Consider the following 25,449-nt stretch of genomic DNA (forward strand, 5'->3'; position numbering starts at 1 on the left):
ACTGCATACTTCTATGGGCTACAGAAAGACATCATATCCCAATTGGTCCGTGAATTTGACCGTGACAAGTCCCTTGAATGGATTGTACATCAAAGCACAAAGCTATATGAGGTACTCTATTGTCAGGGTAGAGAAAGTGATAAAATAAAAGATACTAGGCCTAAATCTAAAGAACCCTCAGCCACAGTAATGGAAATCAGGTCAGCCAAAATGTCCCTTGAGTCTGCTCAAAGCCAAGGTAAAAATAATGTGACACCTGAACAAAGGGGTAATCAACAAAGATCGCCATTTCCTGTACCAATGTTCCAAACACATGATCCTAGTAATAGAGAGAGCTACATCAGCCCTAGATATTTAGGGGATAGACCCCGGGTAGGATATCGGCCTGATATGGCAGGTATGAACAATAACCAGAGACAAAATCAAGATCAAAGAAATGATGGTCCCTACCAGTCATTGGGGACACAGAGTAGGTTTGATCCCAACACCATGATATATGGTAATCAGGATAGGCCCCGATATGTGGATCGATTTACTGATAATGGAAATCAACATAGGGGCCAGTACCCACAATCTGAGAGACAGGACATGAGGCAAAACGTGAACTACAGTCCACGCCAGTACAATGATTCCCCACCAGGGGACTATAATCAAAGGATGGGTGCAACCCGCTCCCCTCCACAAATGAATCAAGAGTTCAGAAACCATCCCAACCGACATCAATCACCTGAGAGGTATCAGAATAGATCCAATCAGGGGGAAAACAACCAATATCGACCTAGGCCACAGAAAGAGGATCCTAGAGAGATGGAAAGGTTCCAGTGCCTTGAGGCCCAAGTGAAAATGTTAGCTGAGCAAATAGGAAAGCTCTATACAGCGCAAAAACAACCTTCCAAAGAGGGGGCTGATGGCCATAGCAATGACCGGGGGGCTTCCGAAAAGTGACTAAGTACTCATGATAACTGCAGTGCCAAAATGACAGATTGCTCTGATATAATTTTGCATAACGACTCTGAGATGCCTAATGGATTAAAAATGAAAGTACCAGTAAATGAAATTGTGATAGAAAGTGCAAATATTTCTAAAAAAGAGGTACGGTTTAACTTAGAGCTAAATAAAACAGTAAAGATTTGCACAAATGAAAAAGAAACATTAGGAATTCCAAAAGAACAAAGGAACAGATTTAAGAAAAATGACTCATGCATGGGGAATACCAGTGAACAGGGGGTAAGTGGGGATGCTATAGCTCCTTCCCTGGGCAAGCAAAACAATGACCAAACACAGACAGAAAAAGGAAATACTCACAAGGAGGGTACAAGTCAATCACCTGAAGAATTCTTTGAGCCACATATTTTTGAAGAGGCTGAAAGGGCTGGTATTACACTAAATGATTACAAACACACAGAATTAAAAAATGACAAATTGCTGAATGATGTTATTACACATGTTCAGTTGGAGGATTGTAATGTGGTCTCTGATGTTACCCAGATGGATGGGCGAACAGTGGCCACACTCCAAAAAACCTCTGATCATGGAGAAATGAATAAAGTCTCTCGCGCAGAAATGGGTAAAAAGGAGGGAAAAATGTCTTTCCATTTACCAATGTGCTTAGCCAAAAGTCAAAAAGACCTGAGAAAGGTGAGCCCTGAAATCAGTAAGAATTCACATTTCTTATGTGTATTAGAGGAAGTTGAGGACAGATATTATGCACCCATCACTGTAGAAGAAAAATGCCACACCTTCGCTATGATTGACACTGGCGCACAGGCCACAATTATGTCCAAGGAGCTGGTAAAGAGTATCAATGAAGGGAGGCCTCCACAGAGTCAGATCACAGTGAAGGCAAATCAAGGCCCAGTGCATAACTTTAATGGGGAGGAGGTGCCCATCATAGGTGTAACTGAGGTTGACATAAAAATAGGAAAGCACAGAATGAAACAAGAGGTATTGATCACATCTACTTGTGAAATTCCATTTCTGATGGGGACAGATTGCCTGAAAAGATTGTCTCCTCTCATAGATGGGGTGAATGGAGTGCTGTGGTCCTTAACCAAAAAACCATTGAGGCCTAAGAAACTAAAATCACAAAACAACAATATAAATGAATGTCACACCGTTGCCAAAACAAATGATGCTGTGGAGGTATATCTCCAGAATAGCTGCATACCTAGTGTCACTGTTATATTAATGTGTCAAGACAAAATGCAGAGCGACAATGAAAAACTACCTGTACAAATATACTTGGACCCAAGGAAAGATTGGCAGACTGCCATAGATGAGCACACATTACGTTTCTATTTAAAAGAGAAAACATGCAAACAGAATATTATTCCTAAAACAGATTCAGAAAAACACATTACCACTCTGGCAGAAATACACATGGAAGATGAGCAACCATGGGTTCATGTTGGTATAAATGATTATCTTAAAACAATAAAAGCCACTTTAGCGCTTGGACATGAAAGGAGTTTCATTAATGAGAAATTGTTGCAAAAAATTATGGAGAGGGAAGAAATCCCGAAATTTAGGATTAAAAACCAATATGTTTCTGGGTTGGACAGTCCAGACTTTGAAAACCGAATTGCAGGCAGATGCATGCTTAAAATTAGCATTGGTCAGAAAACAATTTACCATAATATATGGATAGTGAGTGGAGCAAAAAATGAATTTTACATGGGCAATGACATCATGCACAGAATGTGTATGGTGTTAGATTTCCTTATTCAAAAAATATGGTCACGCCTAGGTGGTCCGGCACCTGAATTTGAAGACAAAAGAAGGGCTTATCATTGTGCACAACTGGTTCCTTATGCCATCGAATTACAAATAAGGAAAGATACTATTATTCCTGCATTTACAAAACAGTTTGCAATAACACTGAAATGCAAAAATGGGCAGCAGATGAAAGGCTCTGATGCATTTGTATGCCTGAATGAATCCATAAAACAGCAAGGCCTGGATTATGAATACCTTCCATTGGTAGACATTGGTGAGGGATCTGTAAAAATCATGGTAAATAATAAAGGTTGTCAGGATATTCATTTAGAGGAAAACTCCCCATTAGGAATGGCCATACAAAAATCACATTATACGGCAGATTTAAATAACATGGTGATTGGGAATATTCCTGAAAAATATGTAGATGACAAGGGCGAGTTGCCAGAACACCTGGACTCTCAGCCCAAAGGAATATTTAAAATTAATTCTGTGTATCCTTATGATTCAAATGAGACAGTGTGCTGCCATCAAGAGGATTGCATAATATTTAATTTAAATGAAAATGAAACAGGAAATCAGCCCATTGAAGTGGAAGCTGATATGCCAAAATATTTAAAAGTGGCAGCTCTACAAAAAGACACAGCCACACAGTTAGAGGAAAGCGCTGAGATTCCTTTACCAGAAGAGTTTCCAGAATTTTCCAGAATGGTAGAAGAGCAGATCTCCTTAGCGGATGCATGTGACAGCGATGAGGATCGAAACAATCTGAGGGAGATATTTATGGAGTTTAAGGATGTATTTGCAAAAGATGCTTATGATTGTGGTTTAACTGATTTACATGTGGCCACACTACCAGAAGGTTGTAGCAGAAATCCAGTGTTTGTACGCCAGTATAGACTACCGCTGGCATGTTTAGAATCATTGGCAGAGATTATTAAAAATTTGGAATCACGGGGAATAATCAGGCCCATTCATAGCACATCCAATACGCCTATTGTAGGTGTGTTAAAGCCAAATGGTCAATGGCGGCTGTGTGCAGACTTAAGAGAGTTAAATAAAAGAGTACCAGTATCTAGATGGCCACTACCATTCATTGATCGGGGCCTAGCTCAGATACATGGTTCAAATGTATTTACCACGTTAGATCTCACATCTGGATATTGGTGTGTGCCATATTATTTCAGCACCCAGACCTGCATATTTGGTATACGTGGTTGGTGGTATTTTGGTGAGCATAATTCCCTTGTTTTATTTGTGGCCCCAATGTCCAGAATCCCTTATCTTTGCTTAGATTTTTCGTGTGATCACTAGAGAGACCTCAGACCTACATTTTAGGAATACCACATTTTTCAGTGATAGTGTTGGCGTGCCACCATGGGCGAACTCACTGACTTATTTACGACAGAGAGCTATATATGGTAGTCTTGTGGTAATTTCCACTACCTTATATACGGTAGGGAGCTATGTTCAGAGAGTCTCTCTTCCCGTTGGCTCATGTACCTCCAACGAGCTATGCTACAGTCACTCACAATTATTCATACTGATTCTGACATGCACACATCTGTCTTAAAATGACCATTGCACTGTTTAAAAATCTCCCCACATCATCGGCATTGTAATGGTAAATAGTAAATACACCACCCGTCTGTTTTCAAATATTTTTCTGTATTATAAAAGTTGCATTTAAACACGATCTCATTCTTTACAGAAATAAATAAAATGGTACAGTAAAAGCATTGTCTATGACACACTGCAAAGAGCGTGGCGGAGAACAGAACTCAAATTGCAACATTGGTATTTGATTAAGACACGCACAGGAATCCCCTTTCCTACACTGACTGCATATTTTCGTGCACACACGGCTCCCACGCTTATGTAATTACCTTATCTGTTCAAAGTTTTCTCCAGCTGTTCTCTTTCGGAATGTGGTTCCCTTAAAGATTAACCCCAGTAAAAGGATCGCCTTTCCTTTTCAAACCGGGGTCATTGCCTGGAATTCTCAGCTTTTGCAGATAGGAATGCCTCCAACCAGGAAAAGGTCTTCCTCCCAGCTCTGCCAAATCTTGACTGTAGCAGGACGCAGGAATCTGCATTCAGTCAGGAGTCCCACAGCCAGGTCTTCTCCCCAGTAGTGCAGAAAAATGTCTGCTGTCTTTTTCCCCGATACTGCCCACTAAAACTTTCATCTCAGCCCTCTGTATGACGTGTCCCAATGAAATCCATCATCTCTCATCCTCCTACTCTCAACAATAGCTTCGCTTATACATTTGCAATTGTTGCAAATCTGACTTCCTTCTTCCTGCAGTTACTGTGCACAAAAACACGGAGAAGCAGGCAGAGAAGAGAAGAAAAAAAAATCTGCACACACATTTAAATGGCTTTCAGAGTATGCCTAATTCTGCAGTGGAGAACACATTTTATTAGTGGGTTATGTTAAATAAGGTTTTATTAGTCAGGTTAATGGTTAATAGGTTAGCTGTTAATTTTCAAATGTGTCTCTCGCACCATAGGCATTTCAGGTGAAAAATAGAGTGCATTTTTAAATGAGCACGTGTGCTTTTAACTGTAAAAATAGGTTTGCATCTTATATGTTAAAATCGTTTTTGACTGAATAGCCTGTCTTTCCTTGTTAATCTGGTAACCCATATAGAAATGCACAGCACCCGTGTGGTGGTGCTGCGAAAAAAAAATTGCTACCTGTGCAGTAGTGCTGTACTCTGTGCTGTTTGCTACCTGTGTAGTAGTGCTGTACTCTGTGCTGTTTGCTACCTGTGCAGTAGTGCTGTACTCTGTACTGTAACACGCCAAATATCCTTACAGATTGCAGACATGTGCGTGTTGAGATTTAGCGGCATGCTTAATGCAGTTATCAAGACAGGCTAAATGCAACTATCAAGACAGGCTAAATGCAACTATCAAGACAGGCTAAATGCAACTATCAAGACAGGCTAGATGCGACTAGCAAGGCAAATCAAATGCAACTAGCATGCAGGCTAAATGCACTATCAAGACAGGCTAAATGCAACTAACAGGCGGGCTAAATGCACTATAAAGGCAGGCTAAATGCAACACAAGAATACAGTGTAGTAGCAGGCTAAATGCAGCTAACAGGGCAGGCTAAATGCGAAGGCGGCTAAATACAGCTTTCAATAGTGCAGTGTACATGTATAAACCTAAATATAGCTATCAAGGCAAGCTAAATGCAGTACAACTTTCAAAAGTGGGATGTACATTTAGATAACTAGATGCCGCTGACCAGTGTGCATAGTAACACATGAATGCATATACTTGTGCAGTTGTAGGGCCATGTAGTAGATGTCTCTGACTGAGGGTAATGCAGCAAGTAGCTTGACTTGGGTACAGTTGTCAAATGTTATTATCAGAGGGCAACTGGTATCACCGTTAGGAGTAACCGGTAAGCAATGATCACATGAAAGTTACCTCTGTGTGATGAAGTATGGTGCATCAATGAAGTGTGGTAAGCTGCGCCAGACAAGTGCAGAGAGCAGTCTGGGTAGGTTCAGTGGTAAGCGGTGAGCAGAGCTGATGGTGGTGGGGTAAAAGCCTTGGTGCAGCCTGCAGCTCGGTCAGCTCAGTCAGCACCTGAGCTTTTACACAATGCCTTCACATGGAGGCTGGCTCACGCCTATCCGGTTCCCTATCCGGTTCCCTGATTGGCTTTTTACCAGCAGCTGGAGCCAATGAGGGCTGGTAGGTGCGGGCTCAAAAGAATGGAGGAAGTGCGGGCAGTCAAAGCGGCCATCTTGGAGTGGCAGAGAGCCTAGTTGATCAAACAAAGGCCAGGGGCATTCAATGTTTGTAAAATAAATGCAGCAACTTTCTGTAGCTTAAGAGCTACACGTTTCACGTCGCGGGAGTAGTCGAGTGGATTCTGCAAATTCCGCTGAATTTGGTGGGGGCGAGGTTCCTGGCTTCCCTGATTGTGTCGGCTGGTGGGGGTGCAAGGGATGAACCAGTGAGTGGCCCAGAGCTCCTGCTCTGGGGAGGGCACGCTGCAACTGGCAGCTCTTTAGTTTTTAAGACTTTAAGTCACTCTGTATTGTGCACAGAGCTTTTCATAAATGTGGCGCTGAATATTTGCAAACCAAATTCCCTCCTTATGTTCCCCAGAGATTCCCTTGTTCACAATCAGCCTTCCTGATTCAAATCCCTTGGGTTAGACTCTTGCGTAGGGGTGGCCATGCTTTTTTTTCGGTAGCAGTGGTCAATGCTTGGAATTCACTCCCCCTGTACCTGCATGCCACCTCTGACCATCTTCCTTTTCGCAGGGCTTTGAAGACTATTCTGTTCTAAATCTTGCTTGCTGTAACCTGCTATATCTTTTTGGCTGGTGAGCGCCATGATGCTCTGGGGTGAAGATGCGCTATATAAATTTACATAACATAACATAACAGGCTTAGGCAAGGGGACTTCAGAGTGGATGCAACGACCTAAAAAAAAGGGTATCAGTTAATATTATCCCCACCAATAATATCGCCATATATATGGTCCTCGGAATGGCCATAGGGATATTATTGGTGGGGATAATTTTGGGGGTAAATGGGAGCAAGGGTTGCAGGGGTGTCCTCTGCACCCTGTAAAATAATATGGGGGTTGCGGGGGATTCCCCCACAGGTTCAATGTGTTAATAACGACACACAAATATGCCACCATTCTTGTATGGTGATATTTTTGTGGGGATATTAACACATGCAACCAAAAAAATATGACACCAATTTAGACAACTATAATTAACTCTATGCACTCATTACCCAAGGCCTGAAGGCATCTAAGCCCTGTACCAATCAGTGAGGGGCCCTTCATCAGGTGTACAATACCTTCTGATAAATTGCACAATCGGGGAAAAGCGCAAGGTTTGATGGAATTTTCACACCCCTGCAGCTGCGTAGTGTTGATGCTGAAAAAACAACCATTGTGGGTGCCATTGCCTTAGCTCTAAAACATGAATAAAAGATAACTATTATGTGACCAGAATAAAAGGAGAAAGTAGATCTGCGGACAACTGCATCACCTTGGCTAGAGCTCTGATCCTCTCTCGGATCGACTACTGTAATTCTGTCTTTGCAGGTTCCAAAGCCCACAACATCATCAAACTCCAAGTGGTGCAAAACAATGCCATCAGAGCAGCACTCAATTAACCCAAACAGAAAAATATCTCAGCAACAAGATGCACCATTCACTGGCTCCCAGTACGTGACAGAATCAAATTCAAAATCCTCTCACTGACACGCAAATGCCCTGCCAAAAGTTCCCCATCATACCTAAATCACTGAATCTCACAAAACGCACTCCAATAGACCTACCTGATCTATCTATGCCAACCTAGTCTCTACACCTATATTTAGACAACAAAATGTGGGAGGTTCCAGCCTTCCAGTAACTGCTGCCAAATATTGGAACTCCATGCCCTTAGCTTTGAGGACAAACACCTCCTTATGCTTCTTCCACAAAAAAAGAAAAAAAAGAAAAAAACTCAAAACTTGCCTGTTCTCTCAAGATCGCAACTAACTCCAGACCAGGGCTTGCCCAAGAAATCACTACATGGACTACTCTGACGTGACATCACTGTATGAATTATGACTGCTATGCCTCATCTTCCAGAAAGTACTCACCTGTTGGGGAACCCTTGCATTAAGTAAAATGTTCAACCTGTGAAATGAACTAATGTTGCAATAGATATGAAACAATATAAGACTATACAAGTTGTACCCTGCGTAACTGACCAATGTGGCAATAGATATGAAATAATGTAAGGCTATATAAGGCTGTAGCCTTTGTTATGCGATGTACCTGCCTATCCCTGAATGTAACTATCTGACATAAGACTAATCTGTAACCAATCTCTTAAGCAAATGCGCCTAGATGCCTGCGGGCCTTGTGCGCTATATAAATGACAAATAAATAAAAATGTAAAAGAACAGTGACTCATTCTATCACAGACCTTGGGAATTCAGACATGTCCAACACGCAGATAATTACTTGAGTTTCAAATCTAGTGGGCAGATGTGTGGCCGTGCAGAAATGTCCACCCATATTAATGTTAATGCTTACTGTAGATGGTGGTTAGAGTTAAAATATGCATTTGAATTAATTAAAACATGCTATGCCACTCCATTTACATCACCTTGATTTCACAGCTGTTCATATCTCTTGCCCCACAGGTGTCTGCTATGCTGAATTCGGAGTGCGAGTACCAAAAACCACAGGCTCTGCATACACTTACAGTTATGTCACAGTCGGTGAATTTGTGGCATTCTTCATTGGTTGGAACCTGATCTTGGAGTATCTCATTGGCACAGCAGCCGGTGCGAGTGCTTTGAGCAGCATGTTTGACTCCCTAGCAAACCATACCATCAGCCACTGGATGATTGACAGTGTGGGCACGCTAAATGGACTGGGTAAGTTTGGACTTACGGATACACAGGCTTATTTGTTTGGGGCTTCGTTAACTTTCTTTGTATGTGACCACAACATTATAATGAATTCAATTGTACAAGGTGTCTTTCATATAAAGGAATGCCACTCACATTTCTGGTACCTTTGCCCAAAGGTGGTGATGTATTCGACAAAGACCTCTTGTTTTGTATTTATTGATGCCTACATATAGGTGTAGCAGATGAGCCCTGCAAGTCTTTTTATCTAAAGCATTAAGTAATTCTATCAAATGTATTATTGTTATTATATCTAGAATAGAACCAAAATGTATGTGCACAATTATTTGTTTTATTTCAACACAGATTAAATGTGTTCTGTATGGTGCGTATTATACATCAAATAGTTTTTAGATAATTGTATCTAATTAGGGTCTGACTTTTGATTATTGTAAATATATAGAATATCGTAGTCATTATCGAAAAGCGTGCCATATTTCAAAGTTGCTGATTGTGATTTGTAGCACTTCCCTGAATTTAGAGCTGAATAAAAATGACAGATAGAATGTATTTACATTTCGAATGATGTATTTGATAGTAGATTTATTTAGTTAGTATTGAAGGAAAAACACACATATTTACACATTTATAATTACAAAAAAGAAAAACAATCTGCCGCCTAACTTCAACAGATTGAAGGAACCCATCCCATACTGCACCAAATTCCCCAATCAACATCTAAGGAAACTATTTATGAGAGCACGCTTCAATCTCCTCCGGATGTGCGAAATTCTGGCGATTAGGACACAATCGAATGTCAGAGCCTGCCGTCTCTCTATTGAACCAACTAACTCAGAAACAATAAAACATCTTCTGCTCCGATGCCCTGAGCTAAGAAATGTAAGAGCCAGATACCTGACCAACCTGCGCCCAGACAACATAGGATTTCTAGAAGAAGGAGACACAACATGGTGGAACAGGTTGATGTCAGGGGAGAAAACGAGATGGACTATAGCGACTGTTAAAATCTTGTAGAGCGCGTTCGAAATGATCACCCTACGTTCCTCTATGGTGATCAATTATCAAGACCTTGGTGTGAGAGGTTCTCCATAAACGGGTCTTGCAGTGGAACGCTCTCTGGAACTATGAACAGCATGCATGCTTGGTCGACTACATGTCAGCCTTGTCTGTCAGTTTTCAGTTTTACATTCTCTTCTTGTTTACGCCGTTTATGTGGATCTTTCTAGCTCTTTCTAGCTCTTTCTAGCTCTTTCTGGACGAGCAGCAACAGTTTTGTAAAAATTGCTAAAGTGATTATACACAAAGTAAATAAAAAAAATAAAATAAAAAAAAAAAAACAAATGAGACGAGCTAAGCATTTTATTTCAGATGTCTGATTTGGTATACAGTATTTCTTGCAAATCAAGTGTTTGAATGCACACTTATCTGCTCAATAGCTGTGATTTAACATTTTCTTCCCAAATATGCTTTTACATGCATACAGGAGTCCTTTAAATTTCATTAAAGTAGCAACAATTTAGATACCAAAGAAAATGTGCCACTTGTTATGTTACTGACATATTCGTCTAGCTCCACCAATGGCAACAAAAAGTGGCAAGCTCGCATGTACTTCCCCTATCAGTAGCTTGTTCTCATATAGATAATTAGTGCCATGCCTATAAGCCAACACAAAATAAACTGTCAGTTATGATTAGTGTTCCAATATCAGTATGCCATTTTTGGTTTTACATTATGGTGGCGGAAAGCACCACAATATGGCCAAAATAAATTCTACAGAATAAAAAAAAAAATGAGTGTTGGAATCAGAATATCTGGTTGCCATGGTAACTGGAAAAACTTGCAGCATGAATTTTCCAGCTCACTGTTTTTTATTTCTTGTATGCTTCCATTGTATCAACTCATCAGGGCATGTTTAACAATATTTGTGCCAATTAAATGATCTGCTGTATGAAACTGCATAACTGGGCTCACATGTCCAAATTAATATATATATTTCATGTGTTTTTTAGACATCATAATTTTAGGATGAGTGTTGTGACAAATTAATTGATTAGGGAGCCCAAAGTGCACTATATGCTCAGAAAGTCTTCATGCTTGAATCACTGTCACAGTCATATTTCAAAAATACAATCATGAGGTAATTCTTATGTTCCCAAAATGTTCTTTGATTTTATGCAAATCACTAGCAAACCACATTGTGCTGAGTATCCCCCCTTTCTATAGGTGATTTATGTACACAATTAGTGTGATTTAGTTGTTCATTGACTATTTTGTTTATACACTGCTTCTTAGATTACATTTCTCCCACTTCTACTACACAAACTCTGCAGTCAGCCTCTGACACTACAGATCAATACGTGAATACGTTAAGACCACTGTGTCAGTTTCACTTCACATTCACAGAGTAATCAGGGAAGTATTTATTCCCTACATGTGAGTTCACATGAGTTCATGCGCTTTGTTATGAGAACATCTCTTGAATATCAGTAAAGCTGCGTTCTTTCTACCCTAACAAGCAATTGATAAATTGGAGATCAATATTCAACTCCAATGCATTTTGCTCATATCTTACATTGTGATCTTCCCCCCTGTTTTGTGCGATCAAAACTGTTGGCCTGTCTCATTCAGCAATTTAGTTTTGGTAAATGGGATTGCATTGCATTGTAGTTGCCTGAATTTGCTGTGATCTTTCTATGACGGTTTCTAAGTTTTCTTTTCATGCCTGTTGACCTCTATTAATGTGGGTTCATTTCTGGTCAGTTTCGACATTTGTCTGGCTGTTTTTGTGCTTTTTACATTGAAAGTAGGTTGTTCTTGACACCACCACATCATCATTCCACACCCCTGCAGCTCCAAACAACACACCAACCCACATGTCCACTCCATAGCCCTCTATACAATACCATATCGCCACTCCACTTCACCACTACAATACCCCAACACACTTCATCACACAAAACAACCACATTTCCACTACAAACCACCACTCCCTACCTCCACGCAACTCCACAAAACCACTTGACACCAACACTTCAACCCACTTCCCCTTCTGCACACCACCACAACACTTCACACCACACCAATTTAAACATCACCACTTCATACCACTCCACTCCACTCCAAACTGCCACGCCACACCACTACTCCACACAACGTACACTGATGCTCCACAACCCACACACCACATAACCCGACACACCCCCTTCACACCACCATTCCTCAACACCCACTCTCCACATCCTCACTTCACACCATCACACCCCTCCACTGCAAAACACACTCCACCACTGCGCACCACCACACCTCCTCTCTTTCTTCTTCCACATTCTGTCATCGAGACCTTCAGTCTTTTAACACTTCCTTATTTATTTCTTCATTAACTTTGTCTCATCGTTCTCAGTTGATGCATAACTCTTCTCTGCATTCTACTTCTATTATGGACACTCTCAACACTCTTTAGCCTTCCTCCTCTATCTCCTCTTCACATAAGCCACCCCAACCCTGGCTTACCTTTGCTCTTAGTTCCTTGCATCACTCCCTATGTCGCACTGAATGCTGCTGGCGGAAGTTTCTATCTCCTTACCGTTTTGCCCCCACCCCTTTCTGACTATGACATGCCCCTTCATCTGGCCGAGCAACTCTTTTACACCAATCTTCAGGATTCTCTCTCTGCCTATCCTAAGCACTTATTTCAGACCGTTAATCATAGTCTTTCTATCTCTATCCCTGATCCCTGCCTCTCCTCATCCCTCTCTGCATCTGACCTTTTCTTCTAAAGTCACACCTCTCCACTCATCTAAGGTGTCCTCTTCTTCATCCCCCATTTTCTTGTTTCATGAACAGTTCCCTTTCCTGCTCTTCTTTGTGCCCCTTTCTTTTTTCTCTGCCTTTGACAACTCCAGCTTCATTTCCAAAGCTTACCCTATGGCCTCTCCCTCTGATCCTCTCCATTACTCTCGGATCCCCATTGGCTACCCATATGCCTCTCTGTATCTGGCTCTGCTATTTAACCTTTCTCTTCAATCTTCTATTTTTCCTTCTTCATTCAATTATGCTTCTGTCCTTCCTATCCTCAAGAAACCTTCTCTGGATCTTCCTCTCCCTTCTAACTATCGCCAAATTTCGCTCTTACCTTTACTTTCAAAACATCACAAACATAACGTCTAATTTCAAGTATCTGCTCACGATAACTCGTCTTCTCTCGCTCGTATCTACCAATCCAGCTATCACCCTCTACACTCTGTCTGTAACTCTCTTCTGTCTGCTCACTGTTCTAGGCAATCAGCTCTTCTGGTATTGATTGATCTGTCTACCTCTTTTGACACTGTGGATCACTCCCTTCTTCTATGATCTCTTCCTGCTCTATTTTTCTGTGGCTCTGTTCTAAATTGGTTTTGCCCTTATCTCACCAATCACACTTACTCAGTGTCCTTGGCTGGTATTCATTATTCTATTCTTCCACTTCAGTATGGGGTACCTCAGGGTTCGGTCTTGGGTACTCTGCTCTTCTCTCCTTAAACAATTTCTCTTGCCTCTATGTTCTCTTCTTTTGTATCAACTCTATGCTGATGATATGCAGCTCCTTCTCTCCTTCACTTCTTTCTCTTCCTCTATAAACTCAACTCTTACTGCTTGCCTTCTTGCAATTTAGTCTTGAATGTCAGCCCACTTCATTCATCTAAATCCATCCAACACCGAAGTTATTTTCTTCCATGCCACAACTGTGCCTCCTGCTCTGCCCCTCCTTTTGTCTCCCCGTTCTACTATCCCTATTTCTCTATCTGCCCAGAATCTTGGATTTATTCTTGCCTCATCCCTTTCTCTCCTCATATTTCTGCTCTTTCCTGCTCCTGACGGTTCCAGCTATTTAACATCTGTACAGCTACACCATTGTTTCCTTTGTTTCTATCAAAATCCTTGCTTCCTCTCTTATTTTTTCTCTTATGTGTTACTGTTCTTCTCTTCTTCTAAGTCTTCCTGCGGTCAATGTCTCTCCTCTTCATTCCATACATTATGCAGCTGTACGCCTCCCTTGCTCTTTATCCTCTCACAATTATATTGTCCTGCTCTTGCCTCCCTTCAATGGCTCCCTTTTGAGTCACGTCTCCTATTCAACTTACTTTGTCTGGTTTTTAAATGCCTTTACAACCTTGCCCGTCCCTACATTTCCTCTCTTATTTATTTTTACGTCCCATCACATCCACATAGTTCTCAAACTCTATTTCTTCTTACTGTTCCTCGCCGTCCTTGTGCTAATTCCTGTTTCCACTCTTTCTCCATCTTGGCCCAGAAACACTGGAACGCGTTTCCTTTCCTCTTCAATTGGTGTCTTCCTTTCCTGTCTTTTGTTCACACCTTAAAACCCAACAATTTAGGGTACCAAAAATGCCATCTATGGCTTGTGCTGCCCCTGTGGCAGATACTACATGGCCAAAATATACGTAAAGTTAAAGACCATTGGTCTGAGCACAAGTCAGATATATGCACTGACTATACAAGAGCTACTGTCCAGAGGTATTTTCATGAATACAAACATAACATCTCGAAACTCAAATGAGTAGTCCTAGAGGTAGTTCATTCAATACTGAGAGGCAGTGATAGCAAGAATAAACGATCCCAAAGGGAAATGTTTTGGATTGACAAGCTTGATTCACTGAATCCATTAGGAATGAATGAGGAATTCCATTTTGGGGCATACCTATGATATCCTACACTATGGTGTCCAGTTATATTTTCGAAACAATAGTTTCTACATGCAAAAGTTTTGAATACGAAGTTAAAAAAAAAATTTAATGCATTTTTTCATGTTACAGGTTTTATTTTAGTTTTGTATAGAAAAAAAGTTTGTTTTTAAAAAGAAAACAGGGGTTTCATGGGGTCCCCGATGCTTTTGTGTTGAAACTTTTGTATGTAGAAACTTTAACTGTTCAAAAAATCACTATAAACCCTACACTATATGTGAACAGCAGACTTTCTGACTATGTCAACAACAAAAAACTGTGTGCAGAATCCAACATTAACACAAAGGGTATGTGAGAAACCAGAAGGTATCTCTTCACCTGCTAGTCCCCAGGGGTCTCTCTCTGAATTGGCCAGGGCACAGCCATCACCTTTGATCCAGACACAGGGGGTGGATGAGTGCAGGAGGATCACCTGGTTGAGGGGTCTTTGGGGAGTGGGAGTGGGACACCTGATGGCGAGAGACAGTATCCCCTTCCCTGTAACACCTTTACCCCCATACTACCCAGCAGGGTATTCGGTATCTTTACCCCCTTTCCCTTCACAAACACGTTCACATGGACAGCTCGCTCTGGAAGAAAACAGACTCACAAAAAAGTATTGTACCTGACATGTCCCACTACTATGTCCAGGCAAGTTCAGGCAATTACTGGTAACCACTCACACCTGACTTCCATTAAACTCCCCCACACGGAAAGAAGGTGGAGCATGAGAGCACACTCTGAGCGAGGCAAAGCACATGAAGGAATAGCGTTTTCCAGATAGGAGCTGAATGAGGGAGAAAGACCCTTAACCAAGAAGGGTGCGCAAGGAGGGAGGTACCCTTGACCTTTCGGCAAGAAACTGATACTTTCCTAAATCCTTCAGATTAACAAGCGTAAGGCCAGGAAACCAAACTGAAGAATCCTGCATTATGAGTCGGAGATACCCTCCTGCATGACTGATTGAGTCGGGGAGGAGCAGCAGCCACTGTGGTACCGTCCTTGGCTCCAAGATCAAAGCAGCACCAGAGAGATCAACACAACCGGTGAGTTGCAGAGACTGATGCAAGACCAGTCTGTGTTGAAGTCAAGGTTGCAAGCAGCAACATTGTGTAAAGAGCACAAGAATGAAGATTGGTAATGTGTGTGATGAAAGATGTGAGCAAAGCTTAATTGCTGATGGATGTTTGAATTTTAATGGAGAAAAATACAGTACCAGTAACAGAGTGGCCCAGCACTACTATTGTGCTCAATCGAATGCCTGTGAGGTATCCAGCCAAGAAGTGTCAGAAGCCAAAGTGAAAGGGGAGAATGATACATTTAGTGGATCGAAGTGGTCTTATGAAGGTTTAAGCAAAATCTATTGCACGATCAAAAGTCTTTGATTGTTGATACAAAGCACAAAGCTTAGAAATTGAGATTAAGTGCTCCGAGCCCGAATGAGGGAGACCAATTGTGAATATTGCGTTTAAGGGGTCCGAGCCCGAATGAGGGCAACCAATTGTGAACATTGTGTTTAAGAGGTCCAAGCCTGAACGAGGAAGACCAATTTTTAACATTGTGTTAAAAGGAGGTCCAAGCCTGAAGGAGAGAGACCAATTGTGAACAATGTGTTTAAGGGGTCCGAGCACGAACGGGAGAGACCATTTGTTAACATTGTGTTAAAACGGGATCCGAGCCTGAAGGAGGGAGACCCTTGCTGAACAGTGGACCTAAGAACTTGCGAATGTGAAAATCCTAATGGGAAAGGAGCTTTGGTGCTTCTTTTATTATGGAAGGCCTTCTGCAATAAGAGACTTTTATTTGGAAAGAGACTTTGGCACAGAACGCCCTGATACGTGTGCTTTGAACTATATCTTTGTGACAGAGGAGCCAGAGTGTGTGTGATGCTCGCACCTTGTCCCGTGCTGGAAACATGGGGAAGGGAAAGCAACTGCTCAACTATCCTGACATATCATTTCTTGAACACTTTTCTTTTTGTGTACATTGTTATACCAAACCATTTGTATTTAGAAGTAAGGATTGGCAATAGGTTTATTAGTTTAGGCCCTTTTATTTTTACAAAGTCCCATCCTTATATTTAGGGTTAGATAGGAGTTCAACCAACGCACTGAAGTTCAATAAACACCCTTGAACTGTGATCACTTCTGTCTGTCTTCTCTGTTTGATACCATGTCTTCCTTAAACCATACTGTACAATATCTTCATGAAACCTCCCTTCGATCTTATTGATGCTAAGTGTACCTCATACACAAACTATGCAGATTATACCCAGATGCTTCTACCGATCTCAGGAGACTATAGCACTGACAAGTTATTGTGAGCCATCTACCAAACTATCCGAGCATGGATGGCACAGCATTCACAGTGCCTTAAGGATGAGAAGACAGAGCGACTCCTAGCTGGTTCACAAATCCTGTTGAATAAACTTGATGGAGCCTAAAAATCCTTCATCATTGATGTTATCTCCATCCCAGTCTCACAACAAGTCAAAACCCTTGTGGTATAACTTGACTCTAATTTGTCATTGTCAAAGCAGGTCAATTCTATTGTCTCTTCAGTGGCTTACACCACAAAGTTAATTAATGACTACAGGCCTTCCAAGGACAATTGCACCACCATTGCCAGAGCTCTTATCGGGTCCAGACTTGATTATTGCAAATACTTCTTTGCTGGTAGCAGTGTCTGCAACATCAACAGGTTGCAGATCATACAGTATAATGTACTGTGAGCCGCCCTGAACATACCTAAAAAAGACCATGGGGGTCATTACGAGGTAGGCAGTAAGGCATTAACGGTGCCGGTAAAGGTGCCGGAGCCGTCAACCCCTTACCGCCCCATTACGAATCTGCTCATAGGACCCGCTAAGGATGCCTGGTAAAACCAGGCGTCCTTAGCGGGTCCCGCTAGCAGACGAGCATGCTAACAACGGGCCTGTTATTAACAGGCCCGTTGTTAGCATCATCCCCATTCCCATTGAGCCCTATGGGGGCTCGAATGGGAATGGGGATGTACCGGGTCCGGGCTCCTTGAATGAGGAATTACCAGGCCCTCCAAGGTCAGACCCGCCCGGTAATTCCTCATTCAAGGAACCCGGACCCGGTACACGGTAAGGGGGTAGCCATACCGCTAATAGCGGCATGGATACCTCCTACCCTGGAATGACCTCCCATATCTCCTCGGCCAGAAAGAACGTGCAGTGGCTTCCCATCCACGCTTGTAAACTTTTCAAAACACTGGCCATCACGCGCAACAATACACCGGGCTACTTGTCTAGCAAATGTGTATCCCGCATTCAACAAGACCTACCTGCTCAGTCTACACACATTGCCTCTGTGTCCCAAGCTTTAAACTGCAACGACCAGGAGGTCGCAGTTTCACAGTCTTTGCGGCACAGAACTGGAATGCTCTACCTCCTTCTTTCATTCATATTGGGTGTTCTGTAAGCACCTAAAAACGTGGCTCTTTGCCTAAGACTTGCAACCTAGAGGCTGCATATAAACTCACTGAGGCCAACCACCTGTGTGTTCTGTTACCCAAGAACCTGCATAATTACAGGTGGCACCATGTACCTCAATGCAACACGTTTATGCATCTACTGTAAGATTTATTCTAATATCTACTAACATGTATGTGTCTGACTCCAGTGCCTTGATGCATTTGGGTTTAGCACGCTATACAAATGCCAAAATAAATAAATAAATAAATAAATCATTTTCTGTAACTGGCAGTTTCTCTGGACCAAGAGATGGCTTTTATAAGTGGTGGTGTATTTGGAGATTGCTTACTGCTTAAATGAGCATGTCCTTCAAAGAAGAGTTGCTTATGGTCAGTGTTTATGTTAATCCCATTATGGAGGTTTTGGGGAGGCAGGAAGTCAAATACTGCCTTCCATTTCACTGTGTTAAAAATATGACTTCCTGATGTAGAGACTCAGAACAGTTCTCAAGCGTGCTGATGGTATGTGTAATTCCCTTGTTCCCTTGAACATCTCTTGGATGTCTTCCCTCCTCTACTAATGGCCATTGGTTGAAGTGGGAGGGAGCGGGAGGGCACCTGCGGCCATGTGAGACTAGTACAGTTGTGCAACATGAATGTGCGAACATTTACCTTCATTCCCCTCTCATGCAGGTGATGGTGGCTATCCCTTGAAGCCGTGGCTCCTGACCCCTGTCTGAAACCCACAGAACAGGTACGAGGAGGACTACAATCGTTCCCATATCCGTACAAGTGTGGTCATTGAGAAGGCCTTTGGCCTGTTGAAGGCACGATTTTGCTGCCTCAGCCGGTCGGGTGGGGCACTCCTCTACAGACATGAGAAGGTGGCCAAGATCACCATGGCATGTTTAACGCTGCACAATATGTGCATCCGCCAGAACATGCCCCTGCCCCCTGACATGGAACACCTACCACCTGATGAAGAAGAAGGGGATGATGAAGATGTGGCAGGACCTCATCACGGTGACGATGCACAGGAGGGACGTGCTGTGCACCAGTCAGTGATAGCACAATATTTCTTACTTACATGTCAGCAGAGGGTGACATAATGGTAGGAAATAGGGCACTGGGTGTGGGGGTTCATGTACACTATGCACTGTGCAAGATTAAATGACACATGCGCAATGATGAATGTCCACTCTGGTTCTTTTTTTTAACAGAACCAGTGTATTGAAAGTAATAATATTAACGTGAATAACAAACCCTCCATCAACCTCACCCACCTACCCCTCCCCCCACAACTCCCCCATACACCCTCACCTCCCTCCCCCTTCCCCCACAACTGACCCACACACCCTGACCCGCCCCCACAACTCTCCCACACACCCTCACCTTCCCCCTCACACAGGTTTTTTGAGTTTCTTAATAATGACACATTTGCCCTCATTCCGAGTTTGGAGGTAAGGGAAAAACGATGCCGGTAAAGGATCACCGGCATCGTTTACTGCTACGGGCTATTCTGACCAACCAGACCACTATTAATGGCATCGTCAAGTACGATGCCGTAAATGGCAGTCTGGGCGTGCGCACGCGACACACCATGCCGACATTAGCGGCATGCCGTAAACCGGAGAAGATCACAAGTGAGGCGGACATGCAAGTAACGGCCTCATGAAGGCGGAAAAAGTGCATACCGGCATGGCATAAATACCGGCATCGCCGACCAGGCGTAAAGAGCCCTGAGCAGTGTTTCCAACTGTCACAGGTGCACACAATCAGCACAGGTGGAGGCAATGGAGTCAGGCCCAGAACAAAAGGAGCACACCCACACACCACACCCCCTCCAACACCAAGATGATACCAATAGTAGTAGCATTAGTGGAGCTGGAGGCCCTGCTTTCAATGCCTCAACATCAACAACAACAACAGCCGCCACCACAGAGGAGACGCAGGAGGAGAAGGAGGGTGAGACAGGTCCAGCATGCCCCACCAGTGCAGACACCATTACCACCCCGGCAGCCCACAATCCCTTGCATCAGAGCCAGTCCATTCAATCTAACCCCTGAGCAGATCCACACCCTGTACCGGCTTGACCGGGACACCATCACCACCATAGTGGACCTGATACACGACACCATAGTGAGCCTCATAGAAATACACACCACCATCCCCCAGCTACTGAAGGTAGTGTCTGTGCTCCACTTCCTTGCCACAGGCACCTACCAGCGCACAGTGGGGCACATGCATGGCATTTCACAACCCTTATTTTCCCGGATTCTGAACCAAGTGCTGGATGCCCTCCTCAAGCACACAAGGGACTACATATCCCTACCACGGACTCCCCAGGAGATATTCGATACAAAGGTTGCCTTCCATGCACTGGCAGGCATGCGAAATTGTGTAGGTGCCCTCGACTGCACCTACGTGGAGTCGGTGGTCCCGCATGCCATGGAGGTGGTGTATCGCAACCGCAAGCAATACCACTCCATCAATGTGCAGATGGTATGCGGCACCAGCAAGATCATCACACATTGCTGTGCCCGATATCCCGGATCAACTCATGACTCTATGGTCCTGCAGAACTCCACGCTACCACGCTTCATGGAGCGACATGCTGGACGCCGTGCCTGGCTGCTTGGTGAGTTGCCTGACTGGGCCATGGCAGTGCATCGGGGTTGTGAGGTGGGTGGATGCATACTCCACCTGGGTGGGAAGGGGGGGATGCATACTCCACCTGGGTGGGAATGTTGATTGAAGTAAGGCCGACACCTATCACTACATGAATAACAGGTAACCAGCCCACATCCCAGAACACATGCACCACTCATCAGCAGCCCTCACCCACCATAAGGCCACCATGCACCATGCAGTGCATATGCACTATGTTTCTGTCTCCAGCATGTCACCACACAGGACAATCATCCCTGGGAGTGCATTGAACTGAGCCAACCAGGGATTCCACAGTGTGTCACTGATTCGGCACACCCATAGGAGTGCTGCATGTCACCATGGAAATGATCAGTGCAAAATGCCCAATATTGTACAGACTACAGCCAATGCTCCCTATTAGTAAATCTCACAGAACACAACACAACACTAATTTTACTCCAACACTGCTGTATGCATCTATGATGCACGTGCAACAAGTTGTCAGTGCACACCATGAATCACCTTGAAGATGCAACCCACACCATTAGTCCATTGCACAGGACACATAGCGGGACCTGAAATGGGGTCAATGCATCCAGGGACATGTGCATGTGGGCACCAATTACCTGCAGCCATGTGAAACTAGTACAGCTGGGCAACATGAATGTGCGAACATTTACCTTCATTCCCCTCTCATGCAGGTGATGGTGGCTATCCCTTGAAGCAGTGGCTCCTGACCCCTGTCCAAAACCCACAGAACAGGCACGAGGAGGACTACAATCATTCCCATACCCGTACACGTGTGGTAATTGAGCAGACCTTTGGCCTGTTGAAGGCATGATTTCGCTGCCTCAGCCGGTCGGGTGGGGCACTCCTCTACAGACATGAGAAGGTTGCCAAGATCACCATGGCATGTGTAATGCTGCACAATATGGGCACCCGCTGGAATGTGCCCCTGCCCCCTGACATGGAACACCTACCACCTGATGAAGAAGAAGGGGATGATGAAGATGTGGCAGGACCTCATCACGGTGACGATGCACAGGAGGGACGTGCAGTGCACCAGTCAGTGATAGCACACTATTTCTTTTTTTTTTTGCAATGATGAATGTCCACTCTGGTTCTTTTTTTTTAACTATTGTCAGTAGAAGTCTGAGGGCTGGAAATAAATGCAAACGTATTACTGTCCGGCGGCTGAAACCGCTAGCAGACAGGAGACAGTTCGGTGTTTCACAACGGGACATGCTTTCCGGTTATAATCAGGTAAGAGACCATTGGGACCACACTTCAATTATATATTATGGAGCACATATTTGTTGCTAATTGTACATACTCGAATGTGATACCTAGACACAGCCACCATTATACTTTATGAAAGTATTTGAAGAAGCGCTCTGTCTACGCTACGGTACACGGTACACTGGAGAAATGTCATGGTCTCTCATCCACAGCTCCCCTTTTGTGGAGTATGATGAGTAACTCATACAAGGACGCCAATATACGACGCCAGTGAATACGTTTTCAAGAATCTGTGAGGAAGAGACATGCACCCTACAGGTAACTTCACCTTTTTGGGTCCGTGTATTGAATACTGTTTTGCATGTACAAATGGAAATGCAAGTAGAGAAAATGATAAATAAGGACTCCCCCCTATTTCTATAGGCCAATATGACCAGGAAATAAAGAAGCATGCAAGGGGAATCCAATAAGCAATCAACAAGAATAGAGAGAAACCAGTGACACTACAGGTAACTCTCCCTTTTTGAACTACAATTTTACTACTCGGGAGTTCCATACATACCCCATATACTGATATCCATCCCCCTTTTTGTTTTTCCAGTTTTATAACCCTACAGGGATCAGAACACGAACTGTACTGCCAGTGGGAAACCCCGAGATAACCCTCCATTCGTCCACCATGTGGACACCTGTGAACAAATCGAGGAGCCATTGAGAATGCAAAATTCTCCGACCTGAAGAAGGCGGCGAGTTATCCGCTCCGCTGAAAACGGTTGACAGATTGTTGAGTTGACAGGCTGATGACCACAACTCCGAGATCCTATATACATTGGAAGCTAGGACTCGAGTAATCACACATCATTTTAATCCTATCTAACAGTAATAGGACATTAACTGCTAGATTCTTAACCAGCTGAAGGTGGCCAACATGACCACAACAGTTCATCATTTATAAGACACATTTATGGTGGCTGTGATAATAAAAAAGAGAATCGACCACCAATTAATGTGCACCTATTAGTTTTGCTGCGGGAAAGTAGTGAGAGAGTTGAGGGCCAGTATCTCCACATCCCCTTGTAGGCAGCACAGCATCGCTATCCCAGGGATGGGTGTGTCAGACACTCGGGGACCCGAGATATTTACACACAGGGCCAGTCATTTACTTATAGGGATTTAGACCCAGGAATAACTAAATTTGTAACAAAGTAGCTACTGTCTGTTTTGTGTTAAATCTTTTTTTTTAACACAACTGGTGTATTGAAAGCAATGACATTAACGTGAATAACATACCATCCACCAACCTCCCCTCCCTCCCCCCACAACTCCCCCACACACCCTCACAACCCTCCCCCACTACTCCCCCACACACCCTCACCCCCTTACCCCCCCACAACTCCCCCACACAAGTCCCATAGGGTCCACGGAGCCCACATGAGGCTGCCAGTACAGTCACTCAGCACTCCCAGAGCCAGGGGGAGGCATGTCCCGTCGGGGCAGCGCACGACCGACCGGCGGAACGGGCTGGTCTGTGTAGAGCTGCTTGTGGACGGTGTGGCCTCATGCTGAGACTGTTGGGCGGGAAGATCTGCCTCCAAAGCATCGGCGATGCGGCCGAGCACCTCGCAGAGGCGGTTTGTGTTATCAGTGATGGACTGGCCCAGTGCCCTCAAATCCACATGCCACTCCTCCCTGGCCTGCTGGTCGTCCTGCACAAATTCCTGGATTAGGGCAGTGAGCTGGTCAGCCCGCTGTGCTCCTGCGGCTGCACCAGTGGCCTGCTGGGGATCTGGCTGGCATGTCCAGCCTGCTCATCCTCCCCAGGACTGTATACGGGACTGATATTTTCCTGGTTCTGTTCTTGCCCAGACTGCTCCGGTGTGTTGCTATCAACAGTGTCACTCATGGATACCTGGGGGGATGACAATTGTGCTGGGTATGGACAACATCCACTGAGGCATCCTCAATGGTGCCCCAGATGTCATCGGGGCTGTCTTTGACTGCGAGGGGGGCCGTGGCTGCCACCTCCCCAGCCACAATGGACTCCTCCGAAAGTGGCGTTGGACAGGTGTCTGCAGGCAGTGCAGTGAGGGGTGGGGGTGGGGGTGGTGTGCCCTCCACGGGCCTTGGTGTTGCTGGTGGTATGTGTCCCTGTGGTAGCTTCCTTGCTGGGACAAGCGCCCCCTGGCTTGGCCCCTGGATGTGGAGGGACGGTTGCTGTCCTGTGCAGGGGTGATGTCCTGCTCCTCACTGTCATGCTCACTGCCTGTGGGGGTGAAAGAGAGGGACGGCATGAGTGATGTTTAGATAGGCATCATACATACATTGGTACGATTGCACATCCACACAATTGTGGGTAATAGGCTTTTGGGTTGGGAACGGCACGTCATTCTATACATGGGTGGTAAATGCAGCCATATGTCAGTGTCACTCATGTTGGCCAGGTACTGTGCTGTCTGACATGCTCACAATTTAGGTCATGCATTGTGTGTGCCTCATGAAAGTTCTTACTTTGTGTGGTATGTGTCATGTGCGTTACGGCCTTGCACCAGGCATCGGCATGTGTCTCACTTGCTTCGGCATACTTTACAGGGAGTGTTTGTGTGGTTCACCATGGCATCACTCTTTGGACAGACATTGGCATTGACTTTCATCAGATTTGGCTTAGCAGTTTTTACTTTGGACACTCACCTCCATCAGCTGAAGATGTGGCGCCACACTCCATCTCTCCTACGCCTTCTATGGATTCTGGGCCAATCATGCTTGCACATGTCTCCTCCCACGGTGAGAGGTTAATTGGAGAACTTGGTCCACCTCCAGTCTCCAAAGCCTGGGTATGGTTTGCCAAAAGAATGTTCCGCACCCTCAGCCGCAGGTCATCCCACCTTTTGCGGCATTCCTTGACTGTGCGGGGAGTGTTGCCCACTGCACTGACCTTCTGCCCGACTAGTGCCCAAATCTCCTTTTTCTGCAACACTGCCTCCCTCCTCATGGTGCTGTTGAACACTGTCCCTGCATGCTCACGCAGGGTGTCTACGAGCATCTGTAGTTCGTCCTGGCTGAGGCGCTCCTTTCGGAGGCGGGCAGATCCCTTCTTGGGTGCTTTGGGCATTCTTGGTAGGTAGGATGTGCTTTTTGGTCGATCACCAGTGTTCGAAGGGTCCAGTTTGGTGAGGATGGCAGTGTATTGTGTTTTTAAAGATGGCCGTCGTGCTCCTTCCCGTTCCTCTGCGATGACGCTATTTCCGGTTCCGCTATTTAACGGTGACCGGAAA

At 44.3% G+C, this 25,449-nt stretch overlaps 1 protein-coding gene across 2 annotated transcripts in view; it reads left to right on the forward strand.

Moving 5' to 3' along the window:
- The window catches only part of SLC7A14 (solute carrier family 7 member 14), a 724,481-nt gene that overhangs the window by 526,512 nt on the left and 172,520 nt on the right, over positions 1 to 25,449 (forward strand). For both annotated transcript variants that reach the window (XM_069618764.1, XM_069618763.1), the window contains exon 4: positions 8,901 to 9,137. In XM_069618764.1, the coding sequence (XP_069474865.1) occupies positions 8,901 to 9,137 (237 nt within the window). The remainder of the gene's footprint in view (positions 1 to 8,900; positions 9,138 to 25,449) is intronic.

This window comes from Ambystoma mexicanum, chromosome 10, assembly GCF_040938575.1.
Source record: "Ambystoma mexicanum isolate Mex_15411 chromosome 10, UKY_AmexF1_1, whole genome shotgun sequence".
Taxonomy (NCBI): domain Eukaryota; kingdom Metazoa; phylum Chordata; class Amphibia; order Caudata; family Ambystomatidae; genus Ambystoma; species Ambystoma mexicanum.